Below are 26,354 nucleotides of genomic sequence, written 5' to 3'. Positions count from 1 at the left end.
AGGGAGAAGCCGAGATTTCCAAGTTGTGGAAAAGATCATATCATGTGTTTTAAAAGTGAGGAAAATGTGACATGTTGCAATTGTGGTAGGAACCATGAAGCTACATCTTTCGATTGCCCGACAAGGGTGAAAGAGAATGAGGCGGCCAAAGTCAGGGCTGTACAGAGCATTTCATATGCAGCAGCTGTTAAAAGGGTTGAGGGTTTGAATGGTGCTCCTGAAGAGTCCATGGTGGTGGATAGGCCTTCACTGCAGACTGCAGGGTTTGCGTTTCACCAGCAGGACCCTGACATTATAAAGGTTAAGAAGGTGGACTTTGTGGCCTTTATAGCTATGGTGATTAATGGCACTGCCAAGGTGAGAGAAGGTCCAGTAAGATATATATCATTGTGGATGTGGCGGAGCAGTTCCTACGACTGAAAGATTTCTCTGCAGAGGAGTTACATGGAATATTGGCACAAGCCGTACCACCCTCTCAGGCCCTAGAGCCTGAGAAGGGAGATATGGAGATTTTTAATGTACTATTTTGATTTGGGTGGATTAAGTTAGTTTCCCTATCACATATGGATTTTCTTTTTTACCTTGTTTTGGTTTTCAACTCGTCCAGCTGGTGGCAGCAATACACCTTTTTGGGTTGTAGTCCGCCATAAAACCCACAGGAGAAGAAGACTAGTCTGCCGGAAATGTACACTAAGAAACTCACTCCAAGCTATCTTCAAAAGTTGTGAGCCCTGCGTTAGCTAACAGCAAATACTTTGTCAGCCGCTAGCCTGAACAAGCCTATTCTACGTTTAGTACAGTATCTATTTGGTCTATTATTTATGGTCAATTCTATGTTAGCCTGTTACCTAGTTGTTATTTAACTCTCCAATTGTTGATTTGATAGCAGCTAGCTACAGGAGCTAGTTATAGTTTCAGTGTAGCTAGCCTAACGTTACTGTTGTTCAGTCACACAGGCTCAGCTAGAAGAAAATATGCAGCTATGTTGTCATTGACGTTTATTGCTCTGTTGGGTTTATTGAGGGTGTCTGTGTCTGGCTTATAAGCCCAGAGTTCTCTGTAGTTTGTTAGCCAGAGTAGCCTCAATAGCCATTTTAACATGAAGAAGTCAACAAGTGCTATCATGATGCATACCATCACTGTTGCTGTATGCAGCCTAGTGCTGGTTGCTCAAGGGCAGATGGACGACGACGAATGGCTTGATCCGCATGATATGCTGAACTACGATCCAAGCTCAAAGACCATGAGAAAGCCTGCTCAACCGGTTGAGGTACATTACGAAGCAGCTGTGCAATGCATGTTTCCGTGCCATGAGTTAAAATCATTCTATTGCTTTGTTGTTTGTGTTTTTCCTTTGCCATGTTTCATATTATAGTAACTATATGAAACAAAATGCTGAAGTGTGAAAATACAGCAAAATGTCTTGTCTCGTGATATTAATGTAATCGGATAACTAAATGAAATTCATCTTCACAGCTGAGTAATTACCCTAATGTACCCACCAAAAGAAGGGAATACAGCCAGGACTCAGATCAAGTGGAAGTAAAGGAGTGCAACAACAAAGTGGAAGGGTTACAAAGAGAGGTTCGTTTTGGAAACATTATTTTGGACAACCTCTCTTAAATGCTTATTTATGAAACAGTGGCAAAGAGTCACTTTTCTTTTTTTTTTTTTAGATTGAAGGGTACAAGAAGAAGATTACGCATATTGCACAGCAGCCGTCATGCAACCCAGTGTTCAAGCGATTCCTCACCAAGCTTCTGAAGGAGATTGAAAAAGTTGGCCTGGTATGTTTTGGCATTCTCTCAACTCTTATGAATGCCGACAATCGATGTATCTTATTCTCTTTATGTAAAACAATTTTAAATGTATGTTACCACCTTGGAATGTAGTATGCTGTCTGTATGCCAAGTGCATATACTTTATGTACTATTCTATTCCATTCCTTGTCTAACCACCAGCCCACCGATCTCAAGAACGATATCCACTACGACGCCAAAGTGAGACTTTCTCGGCAAGCAGTGGCAGAGATCCGGAAGCTTCTGGAGGGAATGGACACCTGGAGAACGGGGGCTCTGGACGATGCCCTCAGCCAGATCCTGGTGGATCTCAAACCACATGACTTCGAGGCCTGGAGATGGCACTTTGAGGACACCTTTGGTGTGGAGATCGACATGGTCATGAAGGTGAGAATGCGTAGCATTGCTGAAAACTACATGGATTTACCACCGCACACACCATGTTTTATAATGTGGTTTGCCTAAAGCAGGGATGGGCAACTCCAGTCCTCAGGGCACGAGTGGTATCACACTTATTCCCCATGCCTAGCAAACACAGCTGATTTTAAACTAATTGCATTCTAAACTGAAGATCATGGTTAGTTGATTATTGGAGTCAGGTGTGATAGCTTGGGCTGGGGCAAAAGTGACACCAATCAGGCCCCAGAGGACTGGAGTTGCCCATCCTTGACCAAAAGGAATTGATGATTAGACAGTTTGTAAAGTAGTCTACACAGGCAGTGAGGATGAAATTATTTGTTTAACTTTTCTTTTAACGTGAGGAAACATCTTTTGACCTTCATACAAGAAAACAGTAGGCTAGGACTAGCCTATATAAAAGCAACAGGATATAAAAACAAAACTTAAAATACTGCGCTGGCTGGCCTGTCTGATCTTTGCTTGATCTACTCAATTGACTCAGGTACGTAATGACTGACTGAGAAGCGCATAAAGCTAAATGGCACATTTCTGTGTTCATCATTAGTAGAAATAAACCACTCCGATTCAGAGCACAGTCATTTTAAACCCAATTCAAGACAAACAAGAGACAGAACTGACACCACTCGTTGGCATTCCAGCAGCAGGAATATTTATCATTGAAATTACAATGCCTTCAGAATGTATTCACACCCCTTTACTTTTTCAAAATGTTGTTGTGTTACAGCCTGAATTTAAAATTAATTCAATTGAGATTATTTCTCAGTGGCCTACAGACAATACCCCAAGATGTTATGTTTTTAGACATGTTTACAAATGCATCAATAAGTATTCAAACCCTTTGTTGAGGCAAGCCTAAATAAGTTCAGGAGTAAAAATGTGGTTAGTAAGTTGGACGGACTCTGTGTGCAATAGTGTTTAACATGATTTTTGAATGACTAATAATAATATAATAATAATAATAATAATAATAATAATATGCCATTTAGCAGACGCTTTTATCCAAAGCGACTTAGTCATGTGTGCATACATTTTTGTGTATGGGTGGTCCCGGGGATCGAACCCACTACCTTGGCGTTACAAGCGCCGTGCTCTACCAGCTGAGCTACAGAGGACCACCTCACCTCTGTACCCCACACATACAATTATCTGTAAGGTCCCTCAGTCAAGCAGTGAATTTCAAACACAGATTCAACCACACACACCAGGGAGGTTTTCCAATCAGGGCATAACATTTACACCCGCCAAATGCGGGTAGATTTAAGTATTGGCGGGTAAGACGTCTATTTCACCATACACGTTGGCTGTGTATTTCTGCTGTTTTGTTTCATAGCTGCTAATCGCACAAAGAAATAAGAATCCTATATCTCACCTCACGCAGCAATACTGCCTGGCAGGAGAGCTGTGCGCTCTGAGTGAAGTGCTGATAGATTCAGCATGTTGAAGTTATTAATTACACTTTGGATGGTGTATCAATACACCCAGTCAGTACAAAGATACAGACGTCCTTCCTAACTCAGTTGCCGGTGAGGAAGGAAACCACTCGTGGATTTCACCATGTGCCAATGGTGACTTTAAAACAGTTAGAGTTTAAGGGCTGTGATAGGAGAAAACTGAGGATGGATCAACAACATTGTAGCTACGCCATAATACTAACCTAATTGACAGAGTGAAAAGGAAGCCTGCACAGAATAACAATATTCCAAAACATGCATCCTATTTGCAACAAGTAAAACTGCAAAAAATGTGGCAAAGCAATTCACTTTTTGTCCTGAATACTAAGTGTTTTGTTTGGGGCAAATCCAAGACAACACATTACTGAGTACCACTCTCCATATTTTCAAGCATAGTGGTGGCTGCATCATGTTATGGGTATGCTTGTCATCGTTAAGGACTAGGGAGTTTTTCGGTATAAAAAAAGAAACTGAAAGCTAAGCACATGCAAAATCCTAGAGGAAAAGCTGGTTCAGTCTGCTTTCCACAGACACTGGGAGATGAATTCACCTTTCAGCAGGACAATAACCTAAAACACAAGGCCAAATCTACACTGGAGTTTCTTACCAAGAGTGAATGTTCCCAAGTGGCTGAGTTACAGTTTTGACTTAAATCTGTTTGAAAATCTATGGCAAAACTTGAAAATGGTTGTCTAGCAATGATTAACAACCAATTTGACAGAGCTTGAAGAATTTTTTTAATAATAATGGGCAAATAGAGTACAATCCAGGCGTGCAAAGCTCTTTAGAGACTTATCCAGAAAGCTGTAATCGCTGCCAAAGGTGATTTAACATGTATTGACTCAGGGTTGTGAATACTTATGTAAACTAGATATTTCTGTATTTCATTTTCAATAAATGTGCAAAGATTTCTAAACATGTTTTCACTTTGTCATTGTGTAGATGGTTGAGATTTTATTTGAATACATTTTGAATTCAGGCTGTAACACAGCACATGTGGAATAAGTCAAGGGGTGTGAATACTTTCTGAAGGTACTGTATGTAAAGGACCTTCTCTCTCTTCCAGGTGTCTGTGTGTGTCTTAATCATAGTGGTCATCATCTGCAGCGAGATGTGGTCTATAGTCTCCTGGTTTGTCCAATTCAAGCGAATCTTTGCCATCTGCTTTCTCATCAGTCTGGTCTGGAATTGGTTCTATCTCTACAAGGTAAATTACCAATATACACACTTCCATGCATTTCATAACATTTCCACATGCTAATTACCCCTTACTGTCTATGGTGCTTTATGTTTAGTAGTAAATTAATATAATTATCTGAAAGAATAGGTACAAAGCTCCTTTACTGCCAGTGGCCATTCTGGCAGCCTTCAGTGTAGGGTTTTCCTGATTCAGGATTGGTTCATGTTCTCCGAGGGTAAAAATGTAGGCTAAACACTACGACAATATTGCAGGTCTCTGCAAATAATGTTTTTGGGTGGGTTTATAAGCAGGTAAGGAAATAGCACAAAGTTATTTCAGGTATTTCTAATATGCCGTCTCTATTCTTCAAAACTCAAAGCCAACTAAATTTAAGGAACACCACCAAGGAATATCTTGAGAAAAACGAAATGTGTTACGAGGAGAGCTAGACTGTGACAGATTATATTTGATTGGGAGATCGATGAGAGGGATAAAAGCAGTCGTAGTCCTGGGGTTCTAACTGGTCCCGGGGATGGCAGCACTACCGCTACACCAGCCTCCAGCACACCAATGACAGTTAATCCACCATATATTCTTGGATTTTCTCGACCTGTCAGATTGCCTTTGCCGAGCACCAAAACAAAATGGTGAAGATGGAGGGCGTCGACGCAAAATGCACTGGAAGGAAGAAAATCGACTGGTGGGATAACTTGAAGGGTGAGATGTAAAAATAACACTTGAGCATGGCATCACATATCTTTCCACGGGGGATCAGATTTTCCTAATCTCAGAAATATAAGTGAAAGTACATTTTATTGAATGCGTCATACTTTCATAATCATTGGTGCATGAAGACACAAAGTACACATTACTTCTCACTCGTTTCTGGCAAATAATGTAATGCCGTTTAAGAAAAGAACTTAAGACACATGGGCTTATATATTTTGACCATTTTGTTGCATTAAGTTTACTGTGGAAATGCACATCGGTTTGTTGTCGTGAAGCTTACTGTGGTGTACTCCTCCCTGCCTGTACCACAGATTGGTACAGAGGTGCCATGACTCTCCAAGACGATCCCTGTAAGATGTACTACGAAGTCCTCATGGTCAACCCCATCCTTCTTGTACCACCAACTAAGGTAACCTATTTTTGGCGACCAGGGAAAGTCCATTTCCATTTAGTCAATTCAGGAAGTAAACTGACATTCCACCTCCAGTTTTCAGTCTACTTCCGGAAATGACTGCATTGAAATACACTGCTCAAAAAAATAAAGGGAACACTAAAATAACACATCCTAGATCTGAATGAATGAAATAATCTTATTAAATACTTTTCTCTTTACATAGTTGAATGTGCTGACAACAAAATCACACAAAAATAATCAATGGAAATCAAATTTATCAACCCATGGAGGTCTGGATTTGGAGTCACCCTCAAAATTAAAGTGGAAAACCACACTACAGGCTGATCCAACTTTGATGTAATGTCCTTAAAACAAGTCAAAATGAGGCTCAGTAGTGTGTGTGGCCTCCACGTGCCTGTATGACCTCCCTACAACGCCTGGGCATGCTCCTGATGAGGTGGCGGATGGTCTCCTGAGGGATCTCCTCCCAGACCTGGACTAAAGCATCCGCCAACTCCTGGACAGTCTGTGGTGCAACGTGGCGTTGGTGGATGGAGTGAGACATGATGTCCCAGATGTGCTCAATTGGATTCAGGTCTGGGGAACGGGCGGGCCAGTCCATAGCATCAATGCCTTCCTCTTGCAGGAACTGCTGACACACTCCAGCCACATGAGGTCTAGCATTGTTTTGCATTAGGAGGAACCCAGGGCCAACCGCACCAGCATATGGTCTCACAAGGGGTCTGAGGATCTCACCTCGGTACCTAATGGCAGTCAGGCTACCTCTGGCGAGCACATGGAGGGCTGTGCGGCCCCCCAAAGAAATGCCACCCCACACCATGACTGACCCACCGCCAAACCGGTCATGCTGGAGGATGTTGCAGGCAGCAGAACGTTCTCCACGGCGTCTCCAGACTCTCACGTCTGTCACGTGCTCAGTGTGAACCTTCTTTCATCTGTGAAGAGCACAGGGCGCCAGTGGCGAATTTGCCAATCTTGGTGTTCTCTGGCAAATGCTAAACGTCCTGCACGGTGTTGGGCTGTAAGCACAACCCCCACCTGTGGACATCGGGCCCTCATACCACCCTCATGGAGTCTGTTTCTGACCGTTTGAGCAGACACATGCACATTTGTGGCCTGCTGGAGGTCATTTTGCAGGGCTCTGGCAGTGCTCCTCCTGCTCCTCCTTGCACAAAGGCGGAGGTAGCAGTCCTGCTGCTGGGTTGTTGCCCTCCTACGGCCTCCTCCACATCTCCTGATGTACTGGCCTGTCTCCTGGTAGCGCCTCCATGCTCTGGACACTACGCTGACAGACACAGCAAACCTTCTTGCCACAGCTCGCATTGATGTGCCATCCTGGATGAGCTGCACTACCTGAGCCACTTGTGTGGGTTGTAGACTCCGTCTCATACTACCACTAGAGTGAAAGCACCGCCAGCATTCAAAAGTGACCAAAACATCAGCCAGGAAGCATAGGAACTGAGAAGTGGTCTGTGGTCACCACCTGCAAAACCAGTCCTTTTATTGGGGGTGTCTTGCTAATTGCCTATAATTTCCACCTCTATTCCATTTGCACAACAGCATGTGAAATTTATTGTAAATCAGTGTTGCTTCCTAAGTGGACAGTTTGATTTCACATAAGTGTGATTGACTTGGAGTTACATTGTGTTGTTCCCTTTATTTTTTTGAGCAGTGTAGAATTGACCCCAACCCTGTTGACGGCTAACCTATTCCACAGGCCAGGACTGAAAGAGTCACTCATACCTTACTCTTGCCATGCAATTAACAACTATTTGAGTATCCCCAAATGCAAATAGTGCAATGTTTTTCACTTGTATTCAAACTTAAACTTTTGTCTATTTAACAATTGAATTTCAATGTAATTCAGTGACTCCATGTGGGTTTTATTAAAAACTTCAACTAGAAAGGGAATTGACCCCAACCCGACTAAACTCTAACATTTAGCCTATTTCCTGGACCTGTAGGATGCCGTGTGATAATGTATTATCTCTTTGTCTCTGAAGGCTATCACTATGACCATCACCACCTTCTTCACGGAGCCTCTGAAGCACATTGGTCAGGGGATCAGCGAGTTCCTACGAGCCCTCCTCAAGGACCTACCAATCACCTTGCAGATCCCTGTGCTCCTCACCATCGTGTTCTCCATCCTGGTAAGGACAAACACACAATCAAAGAAGCACTGTCACAAGGTCTGGGGTCAATTCCATTTAAATTCAGTCAATTCAGGAAGCGAATTGGTGTTAAATTCTTGAACGACAATTTCGATTTACTTCCTGTGCTGAAATGGAATTGACCCCAACCCTGACTGTCACACAGCAGTCATACTGTTTCCATAGCCAATTTCCTGCCTGTCCCTGAAGCAGTAAATCAATTCCTCATCTTCCTCAGGTCTTCATGTACGGCAGCGCCCAGGCTGCCATCCAGCATGGCATCACCAGACCGCTGTGTGTCGGTGGGCCCAGGGACCCCTCTCCCCCAGGCTTGGACCAGCCCATGCCCAAGGCCCGTCTGAGAGGGACAGACCACGACCCACTGGCAGGGGGGGACGCCCCTCAACGCTCCCCTCCCCCGCTCAGACGCCGACTAGGACCAGCAGCCAACCAGGGGGTTCAGGACCAGGTCAGGAGTCCCCCCCACAGGGCGCGAAAGGAGCCGACCGTGGAGACTCTGAGGAACGCCGACCGGCGGTACAGCGAGGACAAGATCGTCTCTGAGGGGTGGGAGGATTTCACTGACGCAGAGGATACCGACTCTCTACCGTTAGAGGGTAATACCGACATCCAGGAAGAGATACAACAAGAACCAGTGGTAGTTGGATCCACAACTGAAGGCAATAACTCGCAAAAAGCTAAACCCTCTCCAGTGAAAGCCAAACCAAATGAGGTGTACGTGGCGTCTGAATCTAAGGGGGTAGCTGACAGCCAGGCTGAGAGGCAGCCCTCACCAACTACACAGGGAATAATCGGAGTGGTTTGTGTTGACCTCCACTGAGTTATAGATGCAAAGGTGTTCCCTTATGAACCTGGGGGCTTATCAAAAGCAGCCTGTCATTGTAGGTTTTGAGCAGCTACACTGGAAGCGTATACTGTAGATCGCGCCAGCAGAGTGCAAGCCACTCCAGCAAGTGGTCTTGGGTGCGAACTACACAACAAATTCTTGAAACTCGAACCAGAGAGTAATTTTACGCTTCAGACCCACCCTGCCAGTGTAGCAGGTTTAATTGACAACAATGGGAGCGGGTCACTCGCTGCTCATGCCCGGCCTAAATAACACATCCAGTGTAGCAGGTCTGTTATGCCAATACATAGTCTTCATTCTAAGCGGTAGGCTAATGGAAAGTAACCTATATTTATGCATACATTTTTCATACTGGCCCCCCATGGGAATCGAACCCACAACCCTGGCGTTGCAAGCGCCATGCTCTACCAACTGAGCTACAGGAGGCCTTGTATGTTTAAATGCCAACCACAGCATCTTACATGCGTTAATGGGATGATTCAGATTCTACATCAATTGGTAAATAGTACCTTCTCTTAAATCAGCTGATCCAGTGTTTTTATAAAATTTTTATCCCAATTTTCCTTTTGCCGTCTCTTTCACGTTTTTTTTTTTTTTTTACCACCACTGTGCTTTATTGTGCTTTTGTTTGCCTGCCTGGTCAATGTGCATGTACTGTTAACGCATGAATAACACCCACGTTTATGAATGACGAAAGTATGTTGTGCAATAATCCTGTCACTGTTTTGTGGCAACTCGCCTTCTGAAATGATGTGAATTATGTTCTGTATGTTTAGGGCTCGACATTAACCTTTATTCGGGACAAGAAGAATATAGCTGAGTTCACACATCACAATATCAAACAGTTACGCTGATCAGAATAGGATCAGTGTCGTCTGGATGCTATGTATTGCTGTTCTCCCAATATCTGTTTAGGATTGTATTGCATTGACAGGCAGAGCGGTCTTTCAATCATCCCTGGTTGCGAGATTTAGATCTGTGTGTAGCCACGTGTGCACTTTTGTTGATATTCCTTGCTAATTAGTGAGTTATTTGCATAGTTATAGAACATTTCTGGTCAGCAAACAGGCTTCGTACGGTCATGAAAATCCTGGAAAAGTCATGGTTTGCGCATTGGCTGCATGTGTGCGAGTGGGCCGGGAGAGAGGGAGACATTGCAGCAGGTAGGCCTCCAAAATAATGACAAGACTAACTAGATAGCCAATTAAACACACATCGTGTAGCCTGGCTAGTTATTTCTGTAGTTAACTACAGTGCATTCAGAAAGTATTCAGATCCCTTTACTTTTTCCACATTTTGTTACTTTACAGCCTTATTCTAAAATGGATTAAATTAATTGTTTCCCTCATCAATCTACCCACAATACCCCATAGTGACAAAGCTGAAATACCTTATGTAAATAAGTATTCAGACCCTTTGCTATGAGACTCGAAATTGAGCTCCATGATTTGATTGGACATGATTTGGAAAGGCACACCTGTCTATATAAGGTCCCACAGTTCACAGTGCATGTCAGAGCAAAAAAAGGAATTGTCCGTAGAGCTCCGAGACAGGATTGTGTCGGCACAGATCTGGGGAAGGGTACCAACATATTTCTGCAACATTGAAGGTCCCCAAGAACACCGTGGCCTTCATCATTCTTAAATGGAAGAAGTTTGAAACCACCAATACTCTTCCTAGAGCTGGCCGCCCGGCCAAACTGAGCAATCGGGGGAGAAGGGCCTTGGTCAGGCAGGTGACGAAGAACCCAATGGTCACTCTGACAGCTCTCCAGAGTTCCTCTGTGGAGATGGAAGAACCTTCCAGAAGGACAACCATCTCTGCAGCACTCCACCAATCAGGCATTTATGGTAGTGGCCAGACGGAAGCCACTTCTCAGTAAAAGGCACATGACAGCCCACTTGGAGTTTGCCAAAAGGCACCTAAAGGACTCTCTGACTATGAGAAACAAGATTCTCTGGTCTGATGAAAACCCATGTTTGTCCCCTGTTGTTGCGTGCCTTTCTTTGTTTGATGAAATCCATACTTTTTTATAAAACGTTAATCAAATACAACTACCGACTGTTTCCTTGTTGAGATTCAATTGGCACATGTGCATTTGCGCTGGGTTGTGATCCTAGAGCAACAGCAATAAGGAAACATTCAGTGATTGTATTTGATTAACTTTAGTCTGCGCTCAACTCTGTGGAGGTACTTGGCAAATCACAGTACAGTATCAACTGGCTGAATCCTACATTGGATTCGATGTCTGCATGTAGTCCGCCAGCAGCGGTTCCAGTGACTCACATTTGAACTTTAATCTGCTATTGTAACTTCTTTCATTCTGCTCAGATAAGTGATATGATAATAAACAGTTATTATCCTCTCGCTGGACAAATCAATTATCTTTCCGGGAGCGAGTCAGTTGGGCCTCTTGGGTGAGTTTTTTTTTTTTAAACAAAAAGTTGTCGAATATTCCTGCAGAATGTTGTTTTTGTACTTTTAATATAAAATGTTTCAACTATGGTTATAAATGTTTCCATTTCTAGTAAGAGTTAAGACTTTCAGAAGCTCTCAAAATCAATAAGCCTAACATGAAACGTTGGTAGAAAATGTAATTCAACTTAAGTGCAGTGAACTTATGTCTTAGTTATAAAATTACACTGTACAACTACAAAACAATATGCTGAAATGACCACTGCCACCAACTGTTAATATTAGCATTTTCTAACCAAAAACCAATGTAATTCAATGCCCCCCAGTTAGCATACTCAAAATTTCATGCCCAGATAATCTCAAAATAACTTCAAACCAAGTTGTTGAGTTTTGAGTATGAATTTTAAAAGAATCCTGAATACACCTGACCTGTGACTTTTTAAAACATTTTTATTCCACCCTGGTCATGTGTCTAAGCAATGTGAAAATATGTAGAATTGAGCTTTAAAACATGTTTTCTAAATCATGGGGGTGTAGACAATTCACAATAGGAAATCTCACTCAAAGCTATATTCAAAAGTTGGCCGTTTTGAGACTTGAACCTGTGGGGTCTGAAAATGCCATGTTTCTCTTTGCCACCGACTCGGTCCGATCCGTGTGTGAGAAGGCTGGTCACTTCCCGATCTTGCTTTACCTCTTTTGGAGCGTTGACAAGAGAAACGAGAAGTCAAATTACTGTGCAAATTACGTTCAAAAGCAATAGGAATCGATACTATACTGAACAAAAATAAACGCAGCATGCAACAATTTCTAACGGCTCTTAACAAAACTCCCCCTACAGAAGACGCCTTCAACCTGCTATAGTCAGTGTATGTTTTTTATTTAAATGATTATTTCTCACTGATGAAAGTGAAGAAGCCATATCGCAAGCAATGATTATTGACGTTTCTAAAAGTTAAAACGAAGCGTCCGGACTAGTTCATGAGGCAGTCGTGGGTAATGTTCCCTCGACTGCCTTCTTTAGGCACTTAGCAAATTTCAGGTCTGCTGAGCACAAATTCTGTGCAACTTCCAGCATGCGTTCACTGATAGTAATGGCGCCGGAGGGGATGGCTGCCGTTTTACAGGCTCCTAACCAACCTATTTTGTTTGTTTTTTTGCGTTGTTTGTAACTTATTTTGTTCATAATGTTGCTGCTACTCTCTCATGACCGAAAAGAGCTTCTGGACATCAGAACAGCAATTACTCACCTCGAACTGGACGAAAATCAATTCTTTAACAAGCCCGTCGAAGGATATACTGCTTTCTCGAGAACAGGCCCAAATCCCCGTCATTTGTGTGAAAAAGGGGGCGGAGGTCGGGCTGCCTTCTGAGAATTCGTAGGCGAGTGAGTAAACCTCCACTACCATCCGTTCTATTGGCCAACGTGCAATCATTGGAAAACAAAATGGATGATCTTCGATTAAGACTATCCTACCAACGGGACATTAAATATGTTATGTTTCACCGAGTCGTGGCTGAACGACGACACGGATAATATAGAGCTGGCTGGGTTTTCTGTGCATCGGCAGTACAGAGAAGCTATGTCTGGTAAGACGAGGGGTGGGTGTGTGTCTATTTGTCAATAACAGCTGGTGCGCGATTTCTAATACTAAAGAAGTCTCGAGGTATTGCTCGCCTGAGGTAGAGTACCTCATGAAAAGCTGTAGATCACACCATCTATATTATTCGTAGCCGTCTATTTACCACCACAAACCGATGCTGGCACTAAGACCGCACTCAACGAGCTGTATAAGGCCATAAGCAAACAAGAAAATGCTCATCTAGAAGCGGCGCTCCTAGTGGGTCCTAGGGGGAAAAAAAACTCTAGACCACCTTTACTCCACACACAGAGACGCACACAAAGCTCTCCCTCGCCCTACATTTGGCAAATCTGACCATAATTCTATCCACCTGATTCCTGCTTACAAGCAAAAACTAAAGCAGGAAGTACCAGTGACTCGCTCAATACGGAAGTGGTCAGATGACGCGGATGCTACACTACAGGACTGTTTTGCTAGCACAGACTGGAACGTACGGTCCGCACAGTGACCGTACGTACATATCCCAACCAGAAGCCATGGATTACAGGCAACATCCGCATCGAGCTAAAGGCTAGAGCTGCCGCTTTCAAGGAGCGGGACACTAATAAGAAATCCCGCTACGCCCTCAGATGAACCATCAAACAGGCAAAGCATCAATACAGGATTAAGATTTAATCCTACTACACCGGCTCTGACGCTCGTCGGATGTGGCAGGGCTTAAACTATTATGGACTACAAAGGGAAACCTAGCTGCGAGCTGCCCAGTGACGCAAGCCTACCAGACGAGCTAAATGCCTTTTATGCTCACTTTGAGGCAAGCAACACTGAAGCATGCATGAGAGCACCAGCTGTTCCAGACGACTGTGTGATCACGCTCTCGGTAGCCGATGTCAGCAAGACCTTGGAGACGATTTGTGAATTACAGGAAAAGGCGGGCCGAACAGGCCATCATTAACATTGACGGGTCGAGAGTTTCAAGTTCCTTGGTGTCCATATCACCAACAAACTATCATGGTCAAAACACACCAAGAGAGTTGTGAAGAGGGCACGACAACACCTTTTCCCCCTCAGGAGACTGAAAATATTTGGCATGGGTCCCCAGATCCTTAAAGTTATACAGCTGCACCATCAAGAGCATCCTGACCGGTTGCATCACCGCCTGGTATGGCAACTGCTCGGCATCTGACCGTAAGGCGCTACAGAGGGTAGTGCGTACAGCCCAGTACATCACTGGGGCCAAGCTTCCTGCCATCCAGGACCTTTATACGAAGCGGTGTCAGAGGAAGGCCCAAAGAAATTGTCAGACTCACATTGACTCGGTACCGGTACCCCCTGTATATAGCCTCGTTGTTGTTATTTTGTGTTACTTTTTACCTTAGTTTATTTATTTAATATTTTCTTATCGCTTTGAATGGCATTGTTGGTTAAGGGCTTGTAAGTAAGCATTTCACGGTAAGGTCTACACCTGTTGTATTCGGCGCATGTGACAAAATTATTTGATTTGAACACTGAGGCTGTACAGGCTTTAAGTTAATGTTAAGTGGCCATGGGGCAGCAGGTAGCTTAGTGGTTAAGAGCGTTGTGCCAGTAACCGAAAGGTCGCTGGTTCTAATCCCCAAGCCGACTAAGTGAAAAATCTGTCTGTGCCCTTGAGCAAGGCACTTAACCCTGATTGCTCCTGTAAGTCGCTCTGGATAAGAGCGTCTGCTAAATGACTAAAATGTCAATGTAAAATGTATGTAGGCCACTGAAGCTATTTGATCATAATGTAGGCCTACCAGAGTAGCCTACCATCAAGAAAAATTTAGAAAATGCATCCCATAACATTTGAACATGGAAATAGATGTTCTATCGTTCAGCCTACAGTAGCAGCCAATGTGTGGTGTTCAATGTAGGCCTACATTCCATGAGACTTTTGCAAAAAACATGCAGGGCTTGACATTAACCTGTTTATCCACTTGTCCTTCAGACAAGGAGGTGACTGAAAATGTTGTTTGATGCAAGACACCACTTTACAAAATAAAATGCATTATTATTACCATACCATTATTAGAGAATCAGACAAATTATGCTGCCCTCTCCCTATTGGCTACTTAGCTTATTCAAGCCTGTCTCAAAATACAACACTGCCCCTTTATGACAAAAAAAAGCTCTTTATCGCTTTTCAAAGATGCCTAGAAATATACACCTTTTGTGCTCTTGTAGGAAGCAATCACTCCCCTATAGCTACCTACAAATGATCTATAACTGGGATAATAACTCCCTAACTAGCAAAGGATATGAACAAAATGTGCACAAGTGGCTACATGCAGCTCTCCCTTTGATCTCAAAACAAGCACATCTACTCAACCGCTCATGCTGTAAACACAGTCCTGTTTAAAGTAAATGGCACAGATCCACATATGGCAATGGTCTATTTGCATATAGGCCTACTGCAGCTCTGATTGTTTAAGCCTCACCGGTCTGTGTAGAGTATGGGCTGAGTAGTGCCTGTCAATGCAATAGAATCCTACTCCGATGTGTTCTGCCTACAACAAAATCTCTTGCACAGTTCGTTTTGTTTTGGTATGTTGCATTGAAAGTGGCTAATATTGCGTTGATAGTGTTAACAGGGAAAACTGTAGAACAGTGGTCACCAACTTTTTTCTGAGTCAAGATCACAGAGTCAAAATGCAAGTCGAGATCTACCGCTCAGATTTTTGTCAAACTGGTCTTTTAAAAACGTAAGCCTATGCAGCATTAACCAATTAAAAACAGTACTGTAGCAATGAGGTTTGTGCAGTAAGCTATAGGCCTAATACATTATCACCGCATATTGGCTTTGCTTGAATTGCACTGCCAATGCATTGTTGTTCGGGCCATTTAAAAATATATTTCAAAATTTGAGGTAGGCTATATGATCACACCGGTAATAGTTCCGTTGTTGTATTACTTGTGAGGCACAGCTGAATGAAAAATACCCAAACCGCTAATAATAACGCAAGCCTGTAGATACACTTTACTCCTCATTCATTACTGCTGCACTGCTTGTAGTGCTGAGTGGAAATGGGAAGAACGCGCATTTTATGGCGTATAAAAGTGTTGAATACAAAGTGTTGACAGTTCTGAGTAAGAACTTAAACAAGAACTCAAATCATAAAAAACAGTAGCTCTTTGCTGTATTCGTTGACAGTCTCTAGTCATGGTTTTGAAATATATATTTCGCTGTTGCTCTGTTTTATGCCTGCTACGCTACTGCAGACACGGTAATCTGAGCCATCCGATTGGCCAGCGGTAGTCATATAGTGCACTTGATTTGCTGTCTTTGCCCGCCAGGAAGGCACAGTTTGTACTTCAGACACATTAAATGGTTCAAAATGGCAACAGTTCGCCTACAGGGCAGCTGAATCAGGTGCAACTACCGCCAACAGCCCGAGACGAAAAAAAAAAAAGGAGCAGAAGGCTTTACATTGGATTTTTTACAGAAATGTTTGGCGATCGACTAGGAATACCTTTGAGATCGGTGACCACTGCTCTAGAAAATTGAGTGAAGTTCAATCTCATGCTTCTACCTGTGGGCTGATATTTATGCGCGGCAGTTCCGGCCAACTGCAAGCGCGCAGTTTAGAGGGAACATTGGTCGTGGGTGAAGCTAATGGCTGAGAACTGTTGGGAGAAGGCAGAATGCTGAGAACTGTAGGGACAAGGCAGCATGCCGGCTAGAGTTTGAGAGCTAGATGAAAGGTTAGCACAACCCCATAAATAACCCCCTTGACAGGCGACATAATTCGTAAATCCATACACAAAACATTCCATTCAGAAAGCTATGAGGCGCAAATCACGCTTATTCTGTTCCACGGACACACAAAAAAACGGAATAAAACCAGCTCTTGTGACTCTCACCGACGCCTCCATTGTACCCCTCGTGACTTTGAACGGATCCCTCACTCTGACTATAAAATAATCTAGGGATTCCTTAGTTTCCATCACAATTTTATTTTTGTTTCCTTTCTTTTTCACGAATGTAGCCAACTCGTTCTCACTCTCTGTACTCTCATCTTCACCCGACCATCATCAGTTTTGGACAAAACAGCCGTATCCGCCATCTTATAGCATTTCCTTCTCTCAGCAGATGATATCATGGCGGTCCGCAAACAAACGTTTAAAGTGCATGCCGCCACCTACTGTGCTGGAATGTACGATCAGTCATTATCTGTCCAATTCTGTACTAAAATTCAAAACCAAATAAATCCCTAAATTCTACCACACCCTCCCCCCTCCTAACCCCCCTCCCCAACCCCATTCAACTTTATCTATATCATGCTGAAACCATTTCAACAGTCACATCTGTTACCTCCAATATCTCTTTTGCAGTCTCCACAATAACCTTCAACCTGGCATTTCTGCTTTCCACAACCCGAGTCGTATTGATAACCTTACCAATAAAAGCTATGAAGTCAACTTTATTCATTATCAAAGTGTCCTTTGACACCGCACATTCATGAGCACAAGATTTCTGAACAGGACCATCAGAAGCACCAGCCCCGACAGTAGGTCCACTTACTACATGTACATCAGTCCGCACTGTAGTTCTACCAATCTGTTTTACGGCCTCTGCATATGATGCATCATGACTGATCCTGTATCTCTGAGCCTCTCTAGAGTCTCTCTGTACCTGGCATCCACCAAATGCTGCACTGTGTTCTCCCCCACAATTACAGCGCTTAACCTTCACATTGCTTCCACATTCACCGTAATCATGTGCCCCTCCACACTTGGCACGTCTTTTCTTTCCTTTACACTGAGCAGCTACATGTCCCATTCTTTGGCATTTAAAACACTGCAGTGCATATGGGACAAATTCTCTAACATTGAAACTAAGGAATCCTATTTGTACTTTTCACCGCAAGACTTTCTCAAACCACAGCATCACTGATAAGCTTTCACTACTTTGACCCTCTTTCCTACTGATCAACCTTTTTGCCTCAATCACTCAGCCTCCCATCACATTGTCTTATTATAATAATTTACCCCCTTTTTCTCCCCATTTTCGAGTTTGTCTCATCGCTGCAACTCCCAAACAGGCCTGGGAGGCGAAGGGCAAGTCATGGGTCCTCCGAAACATGACCCGCCAAACCACGCTTCTTAACACCCGCCCACTTAACCCGGAAGCCAGCTGCTCCAATGTGTCGGAGGAAACACCGTTCACCTGACGACCGAGGTCAGCCTGCAGGCGCCCGGCCTTCCACAAGGAGTCGCTAGAGCGCGATGAGCCAAGTAAAGCCCCCTTGGCCAAACCCTCCCCTAACCCGGACGACGCTGGGTCAATTGTGCGCCGCCCTATGGGACTCCCGATCACGGCCGGTTGTGATACAGCCCGGGATCAAACCCGGGTCTGTAGTGACACCTCTAGCACTGTGATTCCGGGCCTTAGACCGCTGCGCCACTTGGGAGGCCCTCTTCACATTTTCTTTAATATCATCTGTGGACATACTGTAGATATTGGGACTCAGTATGTTATAGGTGCATGATACACAGCCAAAACATGTCGCAACCTAATGTTTTGGCTGTGTATCAGCCTACGATTCTGTAGCATGAATTTATTACACTTTGAAAAAATTACACCCATTAAAACCTCATCATTATTCCACTACTTTGGCCCTATCTGATCCTACCAGGCCATCAGCCTGGGAGGACAGGACACTATTGTTCAAAACACCTTGTAACTCTTCTGCAGTAAAATCTTGTACACCCAAGTACTTCTCTGCAGCTGCCACCACAACATCTATCCTCTGTGATTTACGTTAGATTCCTGCGGGACAGTGGACAACCATGGCCGTGAACGCCAAAAAATTGACCTTACTGAAGCGCATGCTATTTCTATCACTCTCTATTGACCTCAGCCTTCTCACAGGGATACTCTTAGGATCCCTCAACCTGGACCCATCTTCCTCTACTACTTTCTTCACTGCCTCAGCATGTCACCTTCTGCACTACTCTGATCCTGGCAACCTCAACCCGAGTCTGTATGGGAGTTGCAGTGATGGGACAAGACTGTAACTACCAATTGGATATCACGAAATTGGGGAGAAAAAGTGGTAAAAAGTACCAAAATAAACACTTAAATGATGATTGCTCTCATTGAAACAAATGAAAGATGGGACATCATTACTGCCATTAGAAGTAGCTGAGCTGCAGCGCAATTACTGGCGCTGTTGGGTTGAAATTATACCGGTTTTGACTAGAAGGGATAGGCTACAGTTTGTCAGAATTGACCAGAATTGACTTTTTGTAGCAGGTAAGGAGAACTTATGCAGCATGTTTGGAGAATGAACATCGCAGGTTTGGAGAATTAAGTTAAGGTTAGGAAAAGGGTTAAGGATTGCTAAAATGCACAACAATCTACAGTACATTTGACATCAATTTGACATAAACTGTATCGCATCAAGACATGACCAATTATACCCCCTGGACTCCATTTGAGATCACATAATGACAGACCTCCCTGGTCTAACTAGCTTACTAGCCCAACTCTTGATGGATCCTGCGAAATGATCACATTGACTCCAGTAGAAAAATGCCCCAGGAGCAGTGGCTATAAAATTTGATATTTTAAAGCGACCGGGAACAGCGCGCGCGCTCAGAGTTGCGCGGCGGATATAACAGTAAGCAAGCAACACTGTCTTTGTAATGGACCTGCTAGAATAGGCTACGTAACCCGTCACCCGTGGGGCGCAGATACGTGAGTGGACAGAATAAATTAGTGGGGCATTGTTAAACACGAATGAGATTCTATGGGACATGATGAGGCAGGCTAGAGAGACTACCCCCGTCCCGAGTGCATGAAGTGAGACACTTTCAGACGGTGTCCGTGAAGCAGTATGAGCAGAGAGAGGTCCCTTTTACACGCATCTTCTCACGGACTACAGGAATTTATCGATCCGCTCAGATTACTGGTAATGATGTGCATATTATTACACATTGTTTATTATAAGCCTATGTGCCATTTCATTTATTATATTTTTCAGTTCCTTCGGATTAAGATCGTATATGATGTGATGTTGTCTCCAAAACGATCAGTGTAGGCTATCATTATGTTATCCCATTAGCCTATTATTTATAATAGTAGCCTAAAACTGTTGTGTAGGGCATACGCATAATGAATGCCACCTAACAATGTAACTATTGTGTTTTGTCTTCTCTTTTTAGTCATAGTTATGGCTTAAAGACACCATGGAGGCTAGCCTATGTGAACGTGACAGTGATCGGTAATGCATAGAGAAGTCTAAAGTGTGAGTGATGGCCTCACTTTGTGGGACAGTAAATCTTCCACTTAATCTGGTGCTGTCAGACATGTGTGGACCCACCCTAAAATAGATTGAAATAGCCCAGTAGAGCAGTTGTGTGTTACCACAGACCAAATAGACTGTAGCCTTCTCTGGCTTTTCTCTTACTTCAAATGATAAATTGGATTGCAGAGTTCCATTTCATTTAGACAATGGTGTGTGAGTGTGTGAGAGAGAGAGCACCATTGCATATCCAAAAAGGTTATTCTGTTTGCTAAACATCACAAAATAGTCTCACCAATCATTCACCTACTGATAATGAAGGACTGAAGGTGTTCTTGAATGAATGATAGGGGCATTCATGTTATGAAGACAGGCTACATATCTTGGCACCACGTGGTTATATTAAACCCCCCCAAATTCTGAAGATTGAAAATACTGTTACCAAGGAATTACCTTCATTAACCCTTTACACTTGTGGGAATTGGCCTATATGTTAGGGCTACATTGAAATGGTTCTTACAGAAGAAATATGGAAAGTATGCATAACCATGGTAGCAATTAAAAGGGAACAGTTAGGAGATTATGGGAAAGTTATTAGACTAAAGCTGAGGACGCAACATTTCACCTGACTCAAGTCTGAATACAAACCTTACACTGTTGATTTTGTGCATTTTCCATTTATTGTACTTTTTGCCGCATTTGTTGATAAAAAAATCTGAAAATTCTCTGGATACGAATATTCTTGGAAAATTTGGGGTAGGTGCGACATTAGACAAAGGAATTACAAGGGTTTGAGTGAAAGGACTGACTGGTGTCTCCAAGTGGCCACACACCTCTCCAAAGTGTGCACAGTTCCTAAGAAATGTCCATGCACTTTTATGACTCAAAGAAGAGTCTTCCATTATAAGGTGCTTTTTTGAGCTCTCCAAGCTTTGCCATTGAGGAACTAGAGCTTGTAGTTGTTTTGTTTGGAACATAGCCCTGCATCCCTGCTATCACACAATTAGTGTTGTTTACGCAATCCAAAAACAGTCCATTATAAATAAGAATCTGGGTCAGGTGAGCATCATTTGAAAGCTTGTTCTATTGTCAACATGACTAGCTAAATGATAAAATAGGATCTTAGTGTTAGGCTTTCACAAGGCAATTCAGAGAAGCGGAACGTAATTTTGATGCGCATAGAATGGAGTCATGCGTGCATTCAAGTGCGTCGTCCACGGCAAATTTTCTTCACAATAAAACAAACAGGCTCATTTTCTTCAGGACAACCCAGGGTATAACACCATGTCATCTTGTAACTATACATCAAATATAGTGATCATAAACGTTGACAATGTATATTACATGAGTTTTATGAAATGGATGGAAATGTGAAGTGCACATTTGGACTCCCAGGTGTTTGGCTTGCTTGTACTTGGCTTGCTCCCTTGGTAAATGTTTTATTTGGGAATCTATACAAATGCATGTACTAATGACTTATTCTATTACAGACACCTTAATGCGTACTTTTAAATTATATTAATTGAGCTAAACATACAAATAAAACATTTAATAATATATTTAAAATGTTCCTTTTAAGTATATATATTTTTTGAGTACTAATGTTACTCTCCCCACTACAACAACAAAAAATACTTCAATACATGTCATTTTGTCCTTGAAACATTTAATTGAAATACTGTAGAATTCCATTCATTCCTATGGAGGACTACTCCTACTGGGGAGCCAATATGGCCGACCAGTGGCTTCAAAGCCTCTCAATGGCCAATACATAGCATCAGCAATCCAGTGTTTATATACAGTACATCATTAGTCAAAACCCATACAAGTCTGTGAAGCAGAGACCCTGAACTCTGATGTCATGTACTGTATAGCATGTTACTGTACAGCCACCTTTTTCCAATTTAGATACGATTTTCAACCCTTATACGGGTACGAATGTAAAGGGCTACTGTAGGCCTACATTGATTAAAACTAACTTTTATAAAATTGCTGTATATAATGGAACTGGATGAAGAATAAGTAGAGGTATTGCATCCTATCAAACTGATGCATCCACCTGACGCGCGCATGTGGAATTAATGGCGTGAGTCTTCTGAGCCAGCACTTTGAAGAGATTAAAAAATACCTTATGCCACCTTGCTCAGGCCTCTAGGGACGCACGCGGTGCCAAGAGTTCTGTCTTTCCTCTCTCTAAAGGACATTACAGGAGAGGAGAGAGGAGACACCCGAAGTGTTCTGTCAGCTTGAAGAGGAAAGGAAATGTAAACCAAAGAGCCAGCTAGGCTATCAGCGTTGTTATGCAACACCAATTCTGATAGTGCTGACTGAGACAAGGAAATCAAGACAGAGCTTAGGCTACTGAAATAATGATATGGAGAGATGTGGTGAGGACATTACACCAGTTCAAACTCACAGAGTTCATTCAGCAATTACTACTTAATACTTTAATCAATTAATATTTTGACTTGCTTAGACTAATCATATAAAGATTGCCTCAGTTCATGATTATAACGCGATTCTTTCTGAATTAAGTTAAATTACCCTGGCCTGAACCAGTGGTGTAAAGTAATTAAGTAAAAAATACTTTAAATACTACTTAAGTAGTTTTTTGGGTATATCTACTTTACTTTACTATTTATAGTTTTGACAACTTTTACTTTTACTCCACTACATTCCTAAAGAAAATAATGTACTTTTTACTCCATACATTTTCCCTGACACCCAAAAGAACTCCTTACATTTAGAATACTTAGCAGGACAGGAAAATGGTCCAATTCACACACTTATCAAGAGAAAGTCCCTGGTCATCCATACTGCCTCTGATCTGGCTGACTCAGGAAACTTCGTTTGTAAATTATGTCTGAATGTTGGAGTGTGACCCTGGCTATCCGTAAATTTAAGAAACAAGAAAATCGTGGCGTTTGCTTAATATAATGAATGTGAAATGATTTATACTTTTACTTTTACTTTTGACATAAGTATATTTTAGCAATTATATTTACTTTTACATTTACATTTGAGTCATTTAGCAGACACTCTTATCCAGAGCGACTTACAGTTAGTGAGTGCATACATTTAACTACTTTGATAGTTAAGTATATTTAATAACCAAATACTTTTTGACTTTTACTCAAGTAGTACTTTATTGGGTGACTTTCACTTTTACTTGAGTCATTTTCTATTAAGGTATCTTTACTTTGACTAAAATATGATAATTGGGTAGTTTTTCCATCACTGGCCTGAACCCTAATGCTGGCACAGCCGAATAGACTAGAGCAGTGTAATGGTTTTGTAATTGGTCATCTTCAGTCAACAGTAAACAGCAATAAGGACGCTCGATGAGCGTCTCCAATGCCAAGTCCACTTCGTTTATTCCATCGTCCATCCAATCTTTTCCTCTCAGAGTGGTGCCTGTCTTGCTATTCGAGCGCTACACATTTTTACCCTAATACCATTACGAAAAGACACATTGCCCATTTCAGCTTCTTGCCAGGCAGCCAGTCCATCTTGATTTGGAGGGTGTTCTGTATGTGATTTTCCTGACTCCTGCTTACATACCTCCTCTTAGGGCTGTGGAATACATTTATCCGTTCAATGCATTAGTTAGAAAGCAAGTCAGGTATTTACTCCTCCCCTACTTGCAGGGATGCATTCACCATAGTCATCCTCTCTGAACTAAGGCTAGCGGTAATGATTTTATGTTTTCAAGACTGAATATCAAAATGAAAACAGTAACCAAGGCCAAACATGGGTCACGTTCAGCATGGCAACATTGGCCAACATTCAGATAGAAATGTATTATATAGATTAAAACAAACATGCCTCTCTGGCAGGTAATTAGAAGTCACATCAGCTCTATTCAAGCAATGTCTACCTACAACATTTCACAACGTGGCCCTGCTTTGAGAATTCAGTCAGCTTCATGAGAGAGAGAGAGAGAGAGAGAGAGAGAGAGAGAAGAGAGAGAGAGAGAGAGAGAGAGAGAGAGAGAGGAGAGAGAGAGAGAGAGAGAGAGAGAGAGAGAAGAGAGAGAGAGAGAGAGAGAGAGAGAGAGAGAGAGAGAGAGAGAGAGAGAGAGAGAGAGAGAGAGAGAGGAGAGAGAGAGGAGAGAGAGAGAGAGAGAGAGTAAGAGGAGGAAGAGAGAGAGAGAGAGAGATGAGAGAGAAGGAGAGAGAGAGAGAGAGAGGTGCAGAATACCCTAATGCTGTGCCATGCATAATCAGGTTTAAAGAGAACAAAGATCCCAGCTTTACAAACAGTGGTTGTTTTGGTTCAGCACCCAGCAGAACAAAGGCTCTTTCAGTGTGTAGCCTACCAAGCAGGCCATGATTAAAGAAGGGCCCGCTTTGTAACCCTTCAATGCTTATTTTCCTTGTATTGTGTCATGATGTGGGATTGAAAGACGAGCCTTTTACATATATAGGACATCCTGTAATATGATCATTGTACAGATTTGCATGTTATCCTCTGTCCCAGGGCTCTCATTGCATTCCACTGTAAAGATTAAGTCTACTAGAAGTCATCATCATCCTTTGTAAAGACATGTAGCTTGTCTGCTGCTCCACCAACCAGTCAAGATGAATGGGTTCACACCACAGGTGGTTGCCAGCCCAGCTAAGGATGTGTCCCAATTGGCTCCCTATTCTCGATACGACCCTTGTCAAAAGTAGTGCACTACATAGGGAATGTCATTTGGGACATAACCTAAGGCGTTGGCTCTCCCCTTAAGTCAAAACCCAGACAGCTAACTCATTTTCTGTGGCAAAGTGTCTCCGTTTAGGCTGAAATAACTCACACACACATCTTGTTATTGACGCTAGCAGCATCCTGTAGGATTGATGCCCACACCCTGGGACCATAGAGAGGAAATGGGAGGAGCTGGAACTGAAACAAGAAGGGAGCGGGCCGGATAGGAACCTAGAACACTGGAGTGTCATTGTTTTGTGTTGGGCAGAACTAAGTCTGTTTCCCAAATGGCACCCTATTCCCTTTATAGTGCACTACTTTTGACCAGGGTGCATTATATAGGGAATAGGGTGTCATTTGGAATGCATTCTAAGTGTGGAACAATAGAAACGTGGGGTTCTACTCACTAACTGTAAGAGCGTCTGCTAAATGACTAAAATGTAAATGTATATGTTCTTTCTGATTGAGAGGGGGTCAAATACTTATTTCCCTCATTAAAATGCAAATCAATTTCTAAAATTTTTGACATGCGTTTTTCTGGATTATTTTGTTGTTATTCTGTCTCTCACTGTTCAAATAAACCTACCATTAAAATTATAGACTGATCATGTCTTTGTCAGTGGGCAAACATACAAAATCAGCAGGTGATCAAATACTTTTTTCCCTCACTGTATGTATTAACGTACATCAATACCCAAATTACCAGTCTCATTAATTGCATGTGGTGTATCTTGGGTGCGAACTCATTTCAATTCCATCATTCCAATTGTTGCTTGACTAATGAACGGCAGATTAGATAACGTTATTTAAATGAAGAAAATGGGTGGCCTCTTTCACAACAGAGCCAAGTTGCCCAAAGCAGTTTCCGATAGTACTCTTTCCAATATAATCTTTTGTTATTTTTTAATGTGGAGGAGTCAAAGGATTTCAGTGTTCGGTTTTAAATGTAGGTGGCTACTTCCATCTGCTCCTTAAAGCAGAAAGGTCAAATATGGTCTGAGGCTGGCCGAGAGACTTCATAGAATCATCCAAACCCTTTGGAACCCTTCTCCTGTCTCTCCTGACAAAATATCTGTCTGATCCTCTACGACAGTTGTTCCTTTCACCTCCACCTAATCAAACAAATTCTGGGCCACATTCAGAGTTTCCCCTCATTACCTCTTTCTAATTTTGTCTGGTCTCAGCTCGTTTTGTCTCAATAGAAAGGTGGACATTGTAATCTTCCCCCTTGGCTCTTGCCTGTCTTTTCTCCTTGGAACTTCCTCTTCGCCCTTCGGCTTTGCTGTCCTCAGTGAGCTCATATCCCTGCAGTCCTCACAAAACTAGGTTGGACCCATTTCCCCACACGGGGAGCTGAGAGAGAGAAAATTCCCTCGCTCTACGTGGG

General features: G+C 42.7%; 1 protein-coding gene across 1 annotated transcript; it reads left to right on the top strand.

The window, feature by feature from the left end:
• The first annotated feature begins 683 nt into the window (after nt 1–683).
• On the top strand, nt 684–11,379 carry LOC311116340 (chloride channel CLIC-like protein 1). Its single transcript, XM_084191433.1, has 9 exons — nt 684–1,270; nt 1,477–1,584; nt 1,677–1,787; nt 1,962–2,186; nt 4,737–4,877; nt 5,468–5,567; nt 5,891–5,988; nt 7,998–8,144; nt 8,383–11,379. Exons 1-9 carry the CDS (start codon nt 1,100–1,102, stop codon nt 8,983–8,985), a joined length of 1,704 nt encoding a protein of 567 aa, XP_084047559.1. The 5' UTR covers nt 684–1,099; the 3' UTR covers nt 8,986–11,379.
• Nucleotides 11,380–26,354: the final 14,975 nt, after the last annotated feature.

This window comes from Coregonus lavaretus, assembly GCF_964263955.1.
Source record: "Coregonus lavaretus genome assembly, contig: HAP1_SCAFFOLD_1017, whole genome shotgun sequence".
Classification (NCBI taxonomy): domain Eukaryota; kingdom Metazoa; phylum Chordata; class Actinopteri; order Salmoniformes; family Salmonidae; genus Coregonus; species Coregonus lavaretus.
The sequence above is the reverse complement of the archived record's forward strand: the minus strand, read 5'-3'. Positions and strand labels throughout refer to the sequence as shown.

Bases quoted from the DNA above. Each gene is read 5' to 3' on its own strand.
- LOC311116340 (XM_084191433.1), top strand. From the start codon at position 1,100: ATGAAGAAGTCAACAAGTGCTATCATGATGCATACCATCACTGTTGCT. The intron at 4,878-5,467 runs GTAAATTACCAA...TCGACCTGTCAG, and splicing joins ATTGGTTCTATCTCTACAAG to ATTGCCTTTGCCGAGCACCA. The intron at 8,145-8,382 runs GTAAGGACAAAC...CATCTTCCTCAG, and splicing joins CCATCGTGTTCTCCATCCTG to GTCTTCATGTACGGCAGCGC.